The sequence below is a fragment of the Schistocerca americana genome, chromosome 2 (assembly GCF_021461395.2).
Source record: "Schistocerca americana isolate TAMUIC-IGC-003095 chromosome 2, iqSchAmer2.1, whole genome shotgun sequence".
Taxonomy (NCBI): Eukaryota; Metazoa; Arthropoda; class Insecta; order Orthoptera; family Acrididae; genus Schistocerca; species Schistocerca americana.
In genome coordinates this window covers 357845708-357861143 of record NC_060120.1, presented here as the reverse complement: position 1 = coordinate 357861143, position 15436 = coordinate 357845708, and the positions used below count along the sequence as shown (strand labels likewise).

The 15436-nt window shown below is 40.1% G+C and overlaps 1 protein-coding gene across 1 annotated transcript in view; it reads right to left on the bottom strand.

Moving 5' to 3' along the window:
• LOC124595300 (xanthine dehydrogenase-like) overlaps nucleotides 1-15436 on the bottom strand; it is a 414231-nt gene that overhangs the window by 258575 nt on the left and 140220 nt on the right. The window contains exon 5 of the mRNA XM_047133986.1: nucleotides 2868-3027. Within this exon, the coding sequence (XP_046989942.1) occupies nucleotides 2868-3027 (160 nt within the window). The remainder of the gene's footprint in view (nucleotides 1-2867; nucleotides 3028-15436) is intronic.

Below are 15436 nucleotides of genomic sequence, written 5' to 3'. Positions count from 1 at the left end.
TTCTTCTTCCTTTTTTTTTTTTTTATTTTTTTTTTTTTCTACCCGAACAATTATTGTTGTTCACTCTCCCAGCGTAGAGTTTTATGCTGCATTGGCAAATAGGTGTAGAATCAGCACCGGTGAATAACACAGGCATCAGCAGTGTCAAACGTTGGTTGTAGTGTTGGCATCAGCTAGCAGACATGAAGTCAGCAACGGTGAATGGCAGCCGTTGCAGTCAGCAATGATGGCGGGTTACTGCGTCACCATCGTTTGGTTACTGCGTCGACGTTAGTGGCTGGTTGCTGCGTCAGCATTGGCTGGTTACTGCGTCAACATCAGTGGCTGGTTGCGGCATGTGTGAGAACTTCTTCCTCCCCACACCCAAATCTTCTTAATCGAAAAGTTAAGATCTTCCCTCCGTTCTTTTGACATTATTACCTTCTCTCATCTTATATCGTGTTGCATTTGCAACTTTCTCCCTTTGGTTCAGTAGACACAATGCAATTACTCGAAACAGTTTCTCAGTCTTGTTATGCCTGGTTGCTATGGCAATTCAAATATCTTCTTCCTGTTCTTGCCTTACAATTTCCCTTTTTCTTTGAGCCCTGTCACTTGGTCGCCACGTTCTAACACTTTCTTGGATGACAAGAGACAGTGCTGTGTTAGGTTGCACGACTCACATGACTCTTCCAGTTGACTCATACGTTGTGCATGCAGCCGATCCTCTCCTTTGGGTCATCAGCTACATCGCTCTCACCATTTAATTCTTCTCCGAAGATGGTATCAGGTTAAAGGGAATAATATTAACCAACTTGCTGTTCTTGAAATAGATCATTTACTCGTACAATCTTTTCAGTTCAACAACAATATATTTTCAACTCTCATCACCAAAGCAACAATTATTCTGTAGAAGCTCCAGCAAGCCAACTGGTTCCAAGATAATTGTCAGAATCGACAAAACACCCATACAGTTACATACATGCTGCCTCATGCAGAGCCAACACATGAAGTAAGAGTCTCTATACAATACACATTTCATCTGTCTCTGTAACAATCCTCATGACAGCACAAAACATGGAACATTATACAAACATTCTTTGACTTTTTGATATAAATTCCAAGGCACTGCTGGTAACCACTTGTTGGGGCCGCTCATCTGATGCAGCTCCTGGCTTCTCATGACAGCTGTCCCTCCTGCACACACAGATAAGTGTGGCACAGTAAAAAGGCTCTCTCACCCTTCTCATTAAAATATCGGGTGTTCAAGACGTTGGAGAGCCAAGTGTTTCTAGAACTTAACCCAAAACTCTCGAAGCACTACAACTCCATTCACACAATGTAATTCTAGAAGGTCTATAAAATACCCATCTATGGCTGCCATAACATCTTTGTCAGACTCAAAACAATTTCCAGCCACACCAACTGTCCATGTGGTGGCATATCAGCTGAACAGGGTAGATGTTTCAAAATTTTGCGCTTAAACTCCACCAATTTTCCAAGAACCACAGCAGCTTCCTGAACAGTGGAAATGCCCACATTAAATATGACTTTTGATACTGTTTTGCAATATATGCCTCTTCTAAAGCAGTTTTTCACCCAGTTGGAGCAAAATAGTTCAGTGTTATTTGCCGGCCGGCCGAAATGGCCGTGCGGTTAAAGGCGCTGCAGTCTGGAACCGCAAGACCGCTACGGTCGCAGGTTCGAATCCTGCCTCGGGCATGGATGTTTGTGATGTCCTTAGGTTAGTTAGGTTTAACTAGTTCTAAGTTCTAGGGGACTAATGACCTCAGCAGTTGAGTCCCATAGTGCTCAGAGCCATTTGAACCATTTTTTTGTTATTTGCCAATAATTGTTGCAACTTTATGGCCCATCAGAGATGATGTCACCAAATAAGTCCTCCATTTGGTTTACCAAAACTGAACAAGAGAGTGACACAAGAATTGGACATGGGATGGTTGTAAGGATCAAACCTGAGCCAAAGGCTCAGCATTCTCATGCGCTATCATTTATGCTATGAGAACAACTGACACTAATTATATATGAAGGGCTGCTTAAATTTGCATATGAACTGGCCTGATTGGCTACTTCAATGCTAATTACCTCTGAAATGGTGCAAAAAACTGAATTTTGTTGTTAACCGTTATTCCCAGTACAATCTACCCAGCAACACCCTTACTAGCTTTTCATAGTCTTTCTGATCACCCAGTGTGTGAGAGAGAGAGTGTGTGTGTGTGTGTGTGTGTGTGTGTGTGTGTGTGTGTGTGTGTGTTTAAATCAGAAGTGCACATTAAATTGCATAATCAAAACTTGACCTTAGGATGGTAAAATGAGTGTGCAACTTACTTCTGATGACATCATAAAAGAAAGACAAAGAGAGACAAAGAGTATGACTACTGGAAATATAAATTGTTATCAGAGGGGTACAGGCATGTATGTAAGTTCAATCACTCTGTGTCTTGTAACAAGAATTCTTTTTTTGTGCAGTGGAAAAGTTTGTTTTAAACTGCAGTCTATAGTCACATCAGACAAATTTTTCACAACAACAGGAAATAGAAAATACCATTAGCTACAAATCGTTATCTGAAAAGTTAACTATCAATTACATCCTCTGTAAGAATTCCAAAATGCAACTGTTTATTCAGAATGACCAATATGATTTGTTAACAGGTATCCATAAGCAGACAGTGGCAGGTACAACACTGGTATCACTGCATCTTGCCTAGATGGTTCATACGATAAAACATTACCAATACAAACAAGAGTGTAGCATTAGTTTTTTGCTTCTGTGTATCTTATTAAATCATAACTATAACAGCACAGAAAAAGTTACATGTTTTTATGTGTAAATGCAGAACAAAAACAATGGAATATGGCTTCACATTTACCTCAATGTCTTGGCACTTCTTTTTGAGTTCATCTGTAGCATCAATGGACAATGATTTGAAGGCATCTAGTATTGGACGATATCCAGTGCATCTACATATGTTTCCTCCAAATGAATTTTCAATTTCTTTCATGGTCATATCTTTTCCAGTCTGTAACAAACTGTTTATGATTTTCATTATAGTTTGGTTCTGGTGAAATAATGAAAAGTTGAATTCTTTTTAATAATCCCAGCTGTACTCATAGCACAAAATTATTGGAACAGTTGCCTGCCATCATGTTCAACTCCCAAAAACCCAAAAATACAGTAATGTCAGTCATTCAACAGAATTCCTTTGGACAAATACTGAGCCATACTACCTATATAAATACCAATGGTTGCCTGTTATTACGGTCAACTCCTTGAACCTCAGAAGTGCACAAACTGCAGTCATTCAAAGGAATTCCTTTGAAGGAATACTGAGCCATACTATTTCAATAGCTACCAACAGCTTCCTGACATTTTTTGGTGGAGAATCTCAGTCTGAAAGCAAAGATGTACCTCCAAACTTCAGTTTAATACCCCATAAATGTTTTGCAGTGTTCATACCAGGCATACATGGCATGATTTTTTGCAAATGTTTCAAGACTCCTAGTATTACAATGGAAAACAATTAGGAATATGCATGTTGCCAAACAACAGGAGTCTACATCTACATCTACATTGATACTCCGCAAGCCACCCAACGGTGTGTGGCGGAGGGCACTTTACGTGCCACTGTCATTACCTCCCTTTCCTGTTCCAGTCGCGTATGGTTCGCGGGAAGAACGACTGTCTGAAAGCCTCCGTGCGCGCTCTAATCTCTCTAATTTTACATTCGTGATCTCCTCGGGAGGTATAAGTAGGGGGAAGCAATATATTCGATACCTCATCCAGAAACGCACCCTCTCGAAACCTGGCGAGCAAGCTACATCGCGATGCAGAGCGCCTCTCTTGCAGAGTCTGCCACTTGAGTTTATTAAACATCTCCGTAACGCTATCACGGTTACCGAATAACCCTGTGACGAAACGCGCCGCTCTTCTTTGGATCTTCTCTATCTCCTCCGTCAGACCATCTGGTACGGATCCCACACTGATGAGCAATACTCAAGTATAGGTCGAACGAGTGTTTTGTAAGCCACCTCCTTTGTTGATGGACTACATTTTCTAAGCACTCTCCCAATGAATCTCAACCTGGTACCCGCCTTACCAACAATTAATTTTATATGATCATTCCACTTCAAATTGTTCCGCAAGCATACTCCCAGATATTTTACAGAAGTAACTGCTACCAGTGTTTGTTCCGCTATCATATAATCATACAATAAAGGATCCTTCTTTCTATGTATTCGCAATACATTACATTTGTCTATGTTAAGGGTCAGTTGCCACTCCCTGCACCAAGTGCCTATCCGCTGCAGATCTTCCTGCATTTCGCTACAATTTTCTAATGCTGCAACTTCTCTGTATACTACAGCATCATCCGCGAAAAGCTGCATGGAACTTCCGACACTATCTACTAAGTCATTTATATATATTGTGAAAAGCAATGGTCCCATAACACTCCCCTGTGGCATGCCAGAGGTTACTTTAACGTCTGTAGATGTCTCTCCATTGATAACAACATGCTGTGTTCTGTTTGCTAAAAACTCTTCAATCCAGCCACACAGCTGGTCTGATATTCCGTAGGCTCTTACTTTGTTTATCAGGCGACAGTGCGGAACTGTATCGAACGCCTTCCGGAAGTCAAGAAAAATAGCATCTACCTGGGAGCCTGTATTTAATATTTTCTGGGTCTCATGAACAAATAAAGCGAGTTGGATCTCACACGATCGCTGTTTCCGGAATCCATGTTGATTCCTACATAGTAGATTCTGGGTTTCCAGAAATGACATGATACGCGAGCAAAAATCATGTTCTAAAATTCTACAAGAGATCGACGTAAGAGATATAGGTCTATAGTTTTGCGCATCTGCTCGACGACCCTTCTTGAAGACTGGGACTATCTGTGCTCTTTTCCAATCATTTGGAACCCTCCGTTCCTCTAGAGACTTGCGGTACACGGCTGTTAGAAGGGGGACAAGTTCTTCCGCGTACTCTGTGTAGAATCGAATTGGTATCCCGTCAGGTCCAGTGGACTTTCCTCTATTGAGTGATTCCAGTTGCTTTTCTATTCCTTGGACACTTATTTCGATGTCAGCCATTTTTTCGTTTGTGCGAGGATTTAGAGAAGGAACTGCAGTGCGGTCTTCCTCTGTGAAACAGCTTTGGAAAAAGGTGTTTAGTATTTCAGCTTTACGCGTGTCATCCTCTGTTTCAATGCCATCATCATCCCGTAGTGTCTGGATATGCTGTTTCAAGCCACTTACTGATTTAACGTAAGACCAGAACTTCCTAGGATTTTCTGTCAAGTCGGTACATAGAATTTTACTTTCGAATTCAATGAACGCTTCACGCATAGCCCTCCTTACGCTAACTTTGACATCGTTTAGCTTCTGTTTGTCTGAGAGGTTTTGGCTGCGTTTAAACTTGGAGTGGAGCTCTCTTTGCTGTCGCAGTAGTTTCCTAACTTTGTTGTTGTGCCACGGTGGGTTTTTCCCGTCCCTCACAGTTTTACTCGGCATGTACCTGTCTAAAACGCATTTTACGATTGCCTTGAACTTTTTCCATAAACACTCAACATTGTCAGTGTCGGAACAGAAATTTTCGTTTTGATCTGTTAGGTAGTCTGAAATCTGCCTTCTATTACTCTTGCTAAACAGATAAACCTTCCTCCCTTTTTTTTATATTCCTATTAACTTCCATATTCAGGGATGCTGCAACGGCCTTATGATCACTGATTCCCTGTTCTGTACATACAGAGACGAAAAGTTCGGGTCTGTTTGTTATCAGTAGGTCCAAGATGTTATCTCCATGAGTCAGTTCTCTGTTTAATTGCTCGTGGTAATCTTCGGATAGTGCACTCAGTATAATGTCACTCGATGCTCTGTCCCTACCACCCGTCCTAAACATCTGAGTGTCCCAGTCTATATCTGGTAAATTGAAATCTCCACCTAAGACTATAACATGCTGAGAAAATTTATGTGAAATGTATTCCAAATTTTCTCTCAGTTGTTCTGCCACTAATGCTGCTGAGTCGGGAGGTCGGTAAAAGGAGCCAATTATTAACCTAGTTTGGTTGTTGAGTGTAACCTCCACCCATAATAATTCACAGGAACTATCCACTTCTACTTCGCTACAGGATAAACTACTACTAACAGCGACGAACACTCCACCACCGGTTGCATGCAATCTATCCTTTCTAAACACCGTCTGTACCTTTGTAAAAATTTCGGCAGAATTTATCTCTGGTTTAAGCCAGCTTTCTGTACCTATAACGATTTCAGCTTCGGTGCTTTCTATCAGCGCTTGAAGTTCCGGTACTTTACCAACGCAGCTTCGACAGTTGACAATTACAATACTGATTGCTGCTTGGTCCCCGCATGTCCTGACTTTGCCCCGCACCTGTTGAGGCTGTTGCCCTTTCTGTACTTGCCCAAGGCCATCTAACCTAAAAAACCGCCCAGCCCATGCCACACAACCCCTGCTACCCGTGTAGCCGCTTGTTGCGTGTAGTGGACTCCTGACCTATCCAGCGGAACCCGAAACCCCACCACCCTATGGCGCAAGTCGAGGAATCTGCAGCCCACACGGTCGCAGAACCGTCTCAGCCTCTGATTCAGACCCTCCACTCGGCTCTGTACCAAAGGTCCGCAGTCAGTCCTGTCGACGATGCTGCAGATGGTGAGCTCTGCTTTCATCCCGCTAGCGAGACTGGCAGTCTTCACTAAATCAGATAGCCGCTGGAAGCCTGAGAGGATTTCCTCCGATCCATAGCGACACACATCATTGGTGCCGACATGAGCGACCACCTGCAGATGGGTGCACCCTGTACCCTTCATGGCATCCGGAAGGACCCTTTCCACATCTGGAATGACTCCCCCCGGTATGCACACGGAGTGCACATTGGTTTTCTTCCCCTCTCTTGCTGCCTGTCAACAACTGTTAAAAAATTTCAAATACTACTCATTCCCTCCCTTTACACATTTGAGGCACTGATTTTCTTATACAAAAAACAATATATCGAGTTACCTTTCATTAGAAATGTGGAATGCATTCAACTACTGTGATATGACTTTCAAAATGATGGAGTACAGCAATGAGTCACCCTTTCCTTTCAGGCTTTACTAAAGCAAATCTAGATTTCAGCTAGTAACTAGCCATTATCAATGCAGTATTTCAGAGTTTCTGTAATGGAGGTAAACTTTGAGGAGAACACATCAGTTTGCTGTATGGTGCTCTCTATCAAACAAAGGGTGCCATACAGCCAACCAATGTGTACTCTGCAAAGCTTACCTTCTTTATACAGTAGTCTTGAATGAACTATGACAGGAGCCTGAACAACAGGGGACTGACATACTGGAACATGTATTTGAAGACATTCTGGAACTTGGTTACATTTGGATATGAGATATGAAGTGTGGTAGACCTGTGGGTCATTTATCCTTCATATTAAGGTAATCAAGTTAGATGTAGGTATTTTTGCTATCGCTTGGGAACAGCTTTTTTTCCAATAAAGCTGATTCTACTAGATATATTGGTAGCTTCATCTACTGAAAACCTACTCAAAGTTTATGTTAAAAGTAATGCTGCAAAAATTGTTTAATACATGCGCAGTTATCACACAGTAGAAGAGTTTATAAATCCTCACCTAAAATAACCAAGTAAAATATTTCCAATATATATTGAGTTTAAACAGTTATAAAGTTTAGTTCATTATACAGAAGTCACTATTGCTTTTCTTATTATCAGTTAGTTATAATATTTAATACAAACTGTAATTCTGACTTGTCCCATATCCATGAGTAACAATGCACAAAAGGAATTCTGGTGCCGATAAAAATAAAATGAAATAAAAACAATGACTGAAACTAAATAAAAAGTGTAAAATACAAATTCAGTTAACATTACAACCACTCTCTCTCATTTTCACTGGTATTCACATTATCATACAAACCAAACTGGACTAACTGTGTAGTGTAGTGTGTGTGTGTGTGTGTGTGTGTGTGTGTGTGTGTGTGTGTGTGTGCGCGCGCGCGCGCATGCACATATCCATATATGTGAACTCTAACTTGAAAAAGGATTTGTCCATAAGATGCAGTTTTCAGTTGTGTTTGTGTGGCTGTCAACGGCTCAGTGCCTTCACTAAGTGAGTTCTGACCTAAAAACAATACTCTCTGGTTCGGTCTCAGCCTGTTTTTACTGCTGCCTCTGAGACAGTACGAGGACTGATCCATGATTGTGGAGCTTCTGATCAGCATGTCATCAGTGCCTCCAGCCATAATGGCCAGTAGATGAATCCTAATGGCCCCACTGCTTCTCTGCTCAAGCAGATCCTCATTTGGCCTCAGAACCCTGTGTGAACCCCATTCCAGACCTTCCTACCTCTGAAAAAAAAATCTGAGGAGGCACTGGTAATTCTGCACTTTTGTTTGAACACAAAAAATAATCTTTTAACAAGTGGCTTACGGAAACGTGTTCACCATGAGTGCTGCACTTCGGAGGTAGCTACCCACAGAGTAAGAAATCCCACATCATCAGATTATGCTGTAATGGCAGTTGAGCAAAAAAGACTTAATCTCACCCTAGTAGCCAGAAGGAGGTGGGTCACAGATGAGTTGATAACATAACCAACTGCATTTAACTATTCATCTTTTATAACCACTGATCTTCCCACTGATGCATGATGCTGTATTTCAAAGTGATGCATTAGCATACAGGGGGATATAACATTAAGCTGTACTTTCAGTGAATTGGCATGTGCCCTGGCACTTCTTTAGATAACACCTCCTTCCCCAGCCTTTGAACACAAAGAGTGACATCCTGGGTAAACTGGACTTGTGTAGCTGCCAGGTATGTATTTTGTATAAATTGGAGAGTACTTAGGGGGCCAAAGAAGATGAGAAATTTTGGAACAATAGTACATCTCTACTATTGCAGTGCCATTATGATTGCATTTAACTTTGCATCAAATAATGTTAGTTCATTTGGTTAGTGACTCTTGAGAACATATTCATGGAAAACCAATGTGCATCTAATAGAGATCCCTCAATAACTTGACTGCAAATGTAGCCTTTAGTTATGTTCATCACTTAAAATTTGAGTAATGTATAGCTAACGATGTAACCACGTGTACTACCTATTCCGCAACTCATTAAATCTAAAATAATATCAGGTCTCTTCAGTAACTAGGGCAATAGTAGGTGTCAACTTTTAGTTAAGGTGCACTTAGATGGACCATATTTTATGGCAATATTTGGCAACAATAGCATTGCCATCAATATTGCTGTAATGTGGCTGCAACAGACAGCAATTTTGTGTATGGCTGGATGATATTGCTGATGTGGCAGGCTGTTGCATGTAGTTGCTGACTTATTGCCTAGGGGTTGATGGAGTTACCCATAAAGGATGGAGAATATTTCTTATTGCAGGGAAATATCTATCTCTGTCCATGTCTGTAAATGCTTCCCTCTCATTCTCATCTTTGTTTCCTTCTTCTCTCATCGAAAGGGCAGCAATCATGTGTTCGAATGACAAAAATATCATTTCGCTTCTGCTCGAACTTTTGCTCATACACATACAGCAACATGTGGTTGTTTGTTGTCATGAATTAGTTATGTACAGCAATGTGGAAATGGACAAATTTTATAAATTCAATTCATTTACAAACGGTTATGGGATGATGAAAGTAATCTGTACACAAACTGCAATCTGAGAAAAGTTAGTTGGCAAGCTATAGCTTATGAGCTTGGAATCATGCTTGATGAACTGTACAAAAAATTCCAAACTCTTAGAACCTATGCCAAATGCGAGGCAAAAAAATTGCATAGGAAAAGTGGAAGCGCATCTTTTTCTGTGTGGTTTGCATTTGATATGATGAGTTTCATACTATCAAAAGATGTACCTGAAGTGGGAATTTATATTGTAAACAGTAGTGTGTGCTTCTCCCCAAGGATAAAATGAAGACTGTATTCTTATGTCAAACTAAATGAAATCTTGCAGCCCTACCAAAGCATTGCATACTTCTGGTACCATCAAGCTTACTAAGTTTAAAAAGGTACATCTAACTTCTATATGAATTACCAGCAGTTAATAAATTGAAGGGTGACTGACAGTTAAGTTGTAACTGGTTTACAGTCTCACATGTTTCTATTGGTTTAAGGATACAGGATACTTTCCTGGCTCAATATTATGTAAAAATCAACACTTATTTCTTTCAGGCACTGTTTATAATGTATATGTTCTACAGATTTTTTGTTGATATCAAGTAATGAAGAACACTTTATAAACAAATTAGAAGTATTTTGAATATTTTTGAACCTGCTTAGGGTTATTAAAAAAATTACAAAGAAATTGATGCAATTTTTTCCCAAAATGCTTCCTCAAATTGAGGTACCATTTAATTCAATGTTATACATTTGAAGGAGACAAAACTTTTACCAGAGGAGGAGGAGAGTAGTGTTTAACGTCCCGTCGACAACGAGGTCATTAGAGACGGAGCACAAGCTCGGATTATGGAAGGATGGGGAAGGAAATCGGCCGTGCCCTTTCAAAGGAACCATCCCGGCATTTGCCTGAAGTGATCTAGGGAAATCACGGAAAACCTAAATCAGGATGGCCGGACGCGGGATTGAACCGTCGTCCTCCCGAATGCGAGTCCAGTGTGCTAACCACTGCGCCACCTCGCTCGGTCTTTTACCAGATATGTATGACATGATGGCTGAGGTACTAGGCCTATTTAATTCCACCTATTATGTAAATTACAAGGATAAAAAAATATAGCATCTTACATTTTAATTTTTATAATTTTTTCTTAATAAATATGTTATTTTTTCTATAATTTAGTTGATTCTGCAATAAAGCTTGGGTCTACTACATAAGTATGGACAATTGCAAGTTACATAAAAAAATTAGAGCACTGCTTTATAAACTGTAGGAAATATTTGTACTTGAATTCTGAAAAATGCAACTTGCAGGAAATTGCGAATGATGATATGAATCCAATTAAACTGTGCTTTATCACATCCCTGAAGCATAGTCTTCATCCTGCAGCATTTCTTCATCTTCAAGCTTCCTCTTGGCATTCCTTTTGGCACTTCTTGTTTCTTTGGTAACTTGAAGAGTGAATCTATCAGCTTCATACACCCATTGTCTGTCACACGCAAGCAATTATCTTCCATATTACAGCCACAATTTATGCCTAAATTTCTCAAGACTTCCAACCTTCCTATCACTCCATCATTGAAACACATCACTGCATCTAGTACACCAACATTTAATGTATTTAGTCCTACAAAAACATTCTTGGGTTATCTTTCCCATATGCAATGGTTGAAACTTTCATTTGTATTCTGAGTGTCCCCATGAAGACATTTACTAAGCAAAACAGTGTCACTCAGCTCTCTAAAAACTGGTTTTATTTCATTCACCACAGGCTAAGGAAGAAAATTATTATGATGGTATACTTGACTACTTTCTTTTGCTTTTTGGTAACCGCACCAAGAATTTGCTCCTTTAGGGCAAAGTCTGTAAACAGGGTGGTCATCTGTGGACAACTTATGAAAGTAGGTGGCCCATACATCTTTTCTCATTGCTGTAACATCATTCAGAGGTGCACTTCATCTAATGGCCAGTCCATAATAACGCTGAAGAAGGTCTATTTCAGTTTCTGTCAATCTGCCTCGGCCAGACAGAGATTTTCCATCAGATAGCAAGTTTCCTTTCATTTCTCTTTGTAGCTTCCTCAATCTAGCTCCCATCCTCTTTTGCACATGTCCACAACACTCCAGTTTTGTTACCAAGGTATCACCACAAACATTGAACTCATTAATTTTATTGAAAGCTTTAGTGTTCCCATGTTATAAACAGGCTCCATCCTCGGAAATATTTTTAGAGCTCCATCATACTCATTACCTCCACTGTAACCATCATAATTCTTAGATATCAATATGTCCTTCAGTTTTGCCATGGCAGGTGTGGCAGTACTTAGATAAGCACTCAACATCAACAACTTTTCCATTCTCCAGTGAAATAGTACTTACACCACCATTCATGGAATGATGTCCTCGAAGTTGCCATGTCCCATCAAGTGGAACAGCAATGTCCCTGGTTCCACTAATATTTACAGTTTCTTCTACTGCATGTTTCATAGATGCTTTAGACACAACTGTCAAGGCAACTAAAAGTATTTTTATGTACTTGCTGAACCTACTAGGAGGAGGAGGAAGGTCCATCAAACTACAAAACGTTTAAGCAGCCTTTTATCCTTTTTCTATTGCATGCATTGCATACAATAACTTCAAATTCACATCATATGAATTATGCACAATGTTCGAAGTCATTTTTGGGGTAGATTTATTGCAGGATCTACACAGAACAACTAATTTTGATGCTAAACCCTTCCTGCTATTTGTTGTTCAGTTATTTCCAGACAGCCTATACCATCACATTGTTTACATTTTGCCACTTCCTTTATCAAAGAAGATAAGATGCCCACATCAACAACAACAAATCCATTACATACAGCATCATTGTTAACACAAAAATTTGAATCACTAAGAGGCATCCCCTGTGGGAGTTTCTTCCCTGAAGAATTGATACACTGGTTACCTTCAACAGTGTGGCTTTCTTTGTTTGTGAACTGGTTATCCTGAATTTCCTTTTATTGGATTTCTTGATGCATGGCATAGTTTGTATTTATTGCACACTAAAGGATATGTACTTCCACAAATATACGTAGCACTTGGGCAACCAACATTCAGTAACACGTGAACAAACTGCTCCAGTGAAACAAAAGTAAATACTAACAAGGATAATCATTTACAGACATTGTAATCCTGCACTGTTATCAACATATACAATGTATAATCGACGGAAACAGAAAGTTCACAGTTCTTTTCGAAATAATACTAGTTTCGTAACATAAATAAAGGGGGCGTGGTGGCATACATGACCGTAACTTTTTTCATTTGAAACCCTATAATGTATATATCAATGTAATCAGGAAAAACTGTATCTGTTGTTGTTACAGTCTTCAGTCCTGAGACTGGTTTGATGCAGCTCTCCATGCTACCCTATCCTCTGCAAGGTTCTTCATCTCTGAGTTGCTACTGCAACCTACATCCTTCTGAATCTGCTTAGTATATTCATCCCTTGGTGTCCCTCTATGATTTTTATCCTCCACGCTTCCCTGCAATACTAAATTGGTGATCCCTTGATGCCTCAGAATGTGTCCTACCAACTGATCCCTTCTTCTAGACAAGTTGTGCCACAAATTCCTCTTCTCCCCAAGTCTGTTCAGTACCTCCTCATTAGTTACATGATCTACTCATTAAATCTTCAGCAATCTTCTCTGGCATCACATTTCGAAAGCTTCTATTCTCTTCTTGTCTAAACCATTTATCGTCCATGTTCCACTTCCATACATGGCTACACTCCGCACAAATACAAGGGTTGGAACTAAAATAGTGGCAACTATATATCCATAGCTGATAAAAAAAAGAGTTATGTGTTTGCACCTGTTACTGTCCTTCAAAGTAGTCACTAGCATTGTGTAGAACCTGTGCCAGCGATATGGAAGGCGTAGTATACCATTAGCAGAGCCTGTACTGTTGATGGTGCGAATGGAGCGGTCTAAAGTTATGGTGATTCTTGTGTACCACTGTGATGGTCTTATCCTAATGCATTACATTCCTCAATGGCAGACCATCAATGCACAGAATTACTGATCATTTTTGGAGCACCACATGCGACCAGCTTTGCGAAAGAAGCAGGGACACTTTCCGCGCAACCCATCCATCATTTTGCACGACAATGCGTGGACGCATACAGCGCAAGCTGTGGCTGCTCTGTTCAGTCATTGGGACTGGGAAGTATTGTACCATCCACCATACTCCCGGACTTAAGTCCTTGTGACTTTGATTTGATTCCGAAGATGAAGGAACCACTTCATGGCATTCGCTTCAGAACTATTCCAGAGATTCGACAGACAGTAGACTGCTCCATTCGCATCATCAACAGAACAGACTTTGCTAACGGTATACTACGCCTTCCAGATTGCTGGCAATGGCTTCTACACAATGCTGATGACTACTATGAAGGATAGTAACAGGTGCAAACATGTAACTCTTTTGTATTGGTTGTGAATAAATAGTTGTCACTATTTAAATTCCAACCCTGATACTTTCAGAAAGGACTTCCTGGCACTTAAATCTATACTTGATGTTAACCAATTTCTCTTCTTCAGAAATGCCTTCCCTGCCATTGCCAGTCTACATTTTATATCCTCTCTACTTCGACCATCATCAGTTATTTTGCTCCCCAAATAGCAAAACTCATCAACTACTTTAAGTGTCTCATTTCCTAATCTAATTCCCTCGGCATCACCTGATTTAATGCAACTACATTCCATTATCCTTGTTTTACTTTTGTTGATGTTCATCTTATAGCATCCTTTCAAGACACTGTCCATTCCATTCAACTGCTCTTCCACGTCCTTTGTTGCCTCTGACAGAATTACAATGTCATCGGCAAACCTCAAAGTTTCTATTTCTTCTCTATGGATTTCAATTCCTACTCTGAATGTTCCTTTTGTTTCCTTCACTGCTTGCTCATTATACAGATTGAATAATATCAAGGATAGGCTACAACCTTGTCTCACTCCCTTCCCAGCCACTGCTTCCCTTTCATGCCCCTCGACTCTTATAACTGCCACCTGGTTTCTGTACAGGTTGTAAATAGCCTTTTGCTCCCTGTATTTGACCCCTGCCACCTTCAGAATTTAATAAATTCATAAAAAAATTTCGAGTTTTCCACCATTTATAAGTACCCTTTATCCTTAAGCAATTCTTCGACAAATCGCTTGTCAGAGATTGTAAGAGATACTCGAAATCGTGTTTCAACATTTTAAAAAAATTCTGGAACAGGTATGTTTTCAGCATCAGTTCACAGTCTTTTTTTCTGATTACTTAAGAAAAAACCCACCAACACAGCCACATTTCTCTTGCTCTTTTCAACTTTATTCCTTGTGTGATGTAAAAGCAGGAGGGCTGCACTCACTTCCAATAGCTTGTGTTCCTCCATTTTGTGGCAATAGTGTGGCCCCATATAAAAACTTCTGTCTTGTAAATATATTGTCACAAACATTGCTGGACAACAGTGGACAGTAATGTTGTAGTATATGTGGTTGAAATTCATATGGTAGCAATATTGCAAGACAACTATGTCAGGATATATTGTCAGCAATAAGTAATTTTTATGGCCCATGTAAATGTACCTTTAGGTTTGGAGCAGAGAACATGAATATGGGGCTGGTCCTGTAGGCATATGTGACCATCTTAATCTCCCCATAGGGTACATTGTCAAATATTTAGAGACACTTATGTTTCACTGACCCTTGCAAATGTTTTGGTTTTAGCTTTATATCAAAAGTCACACAATCTATTCCACGCACCC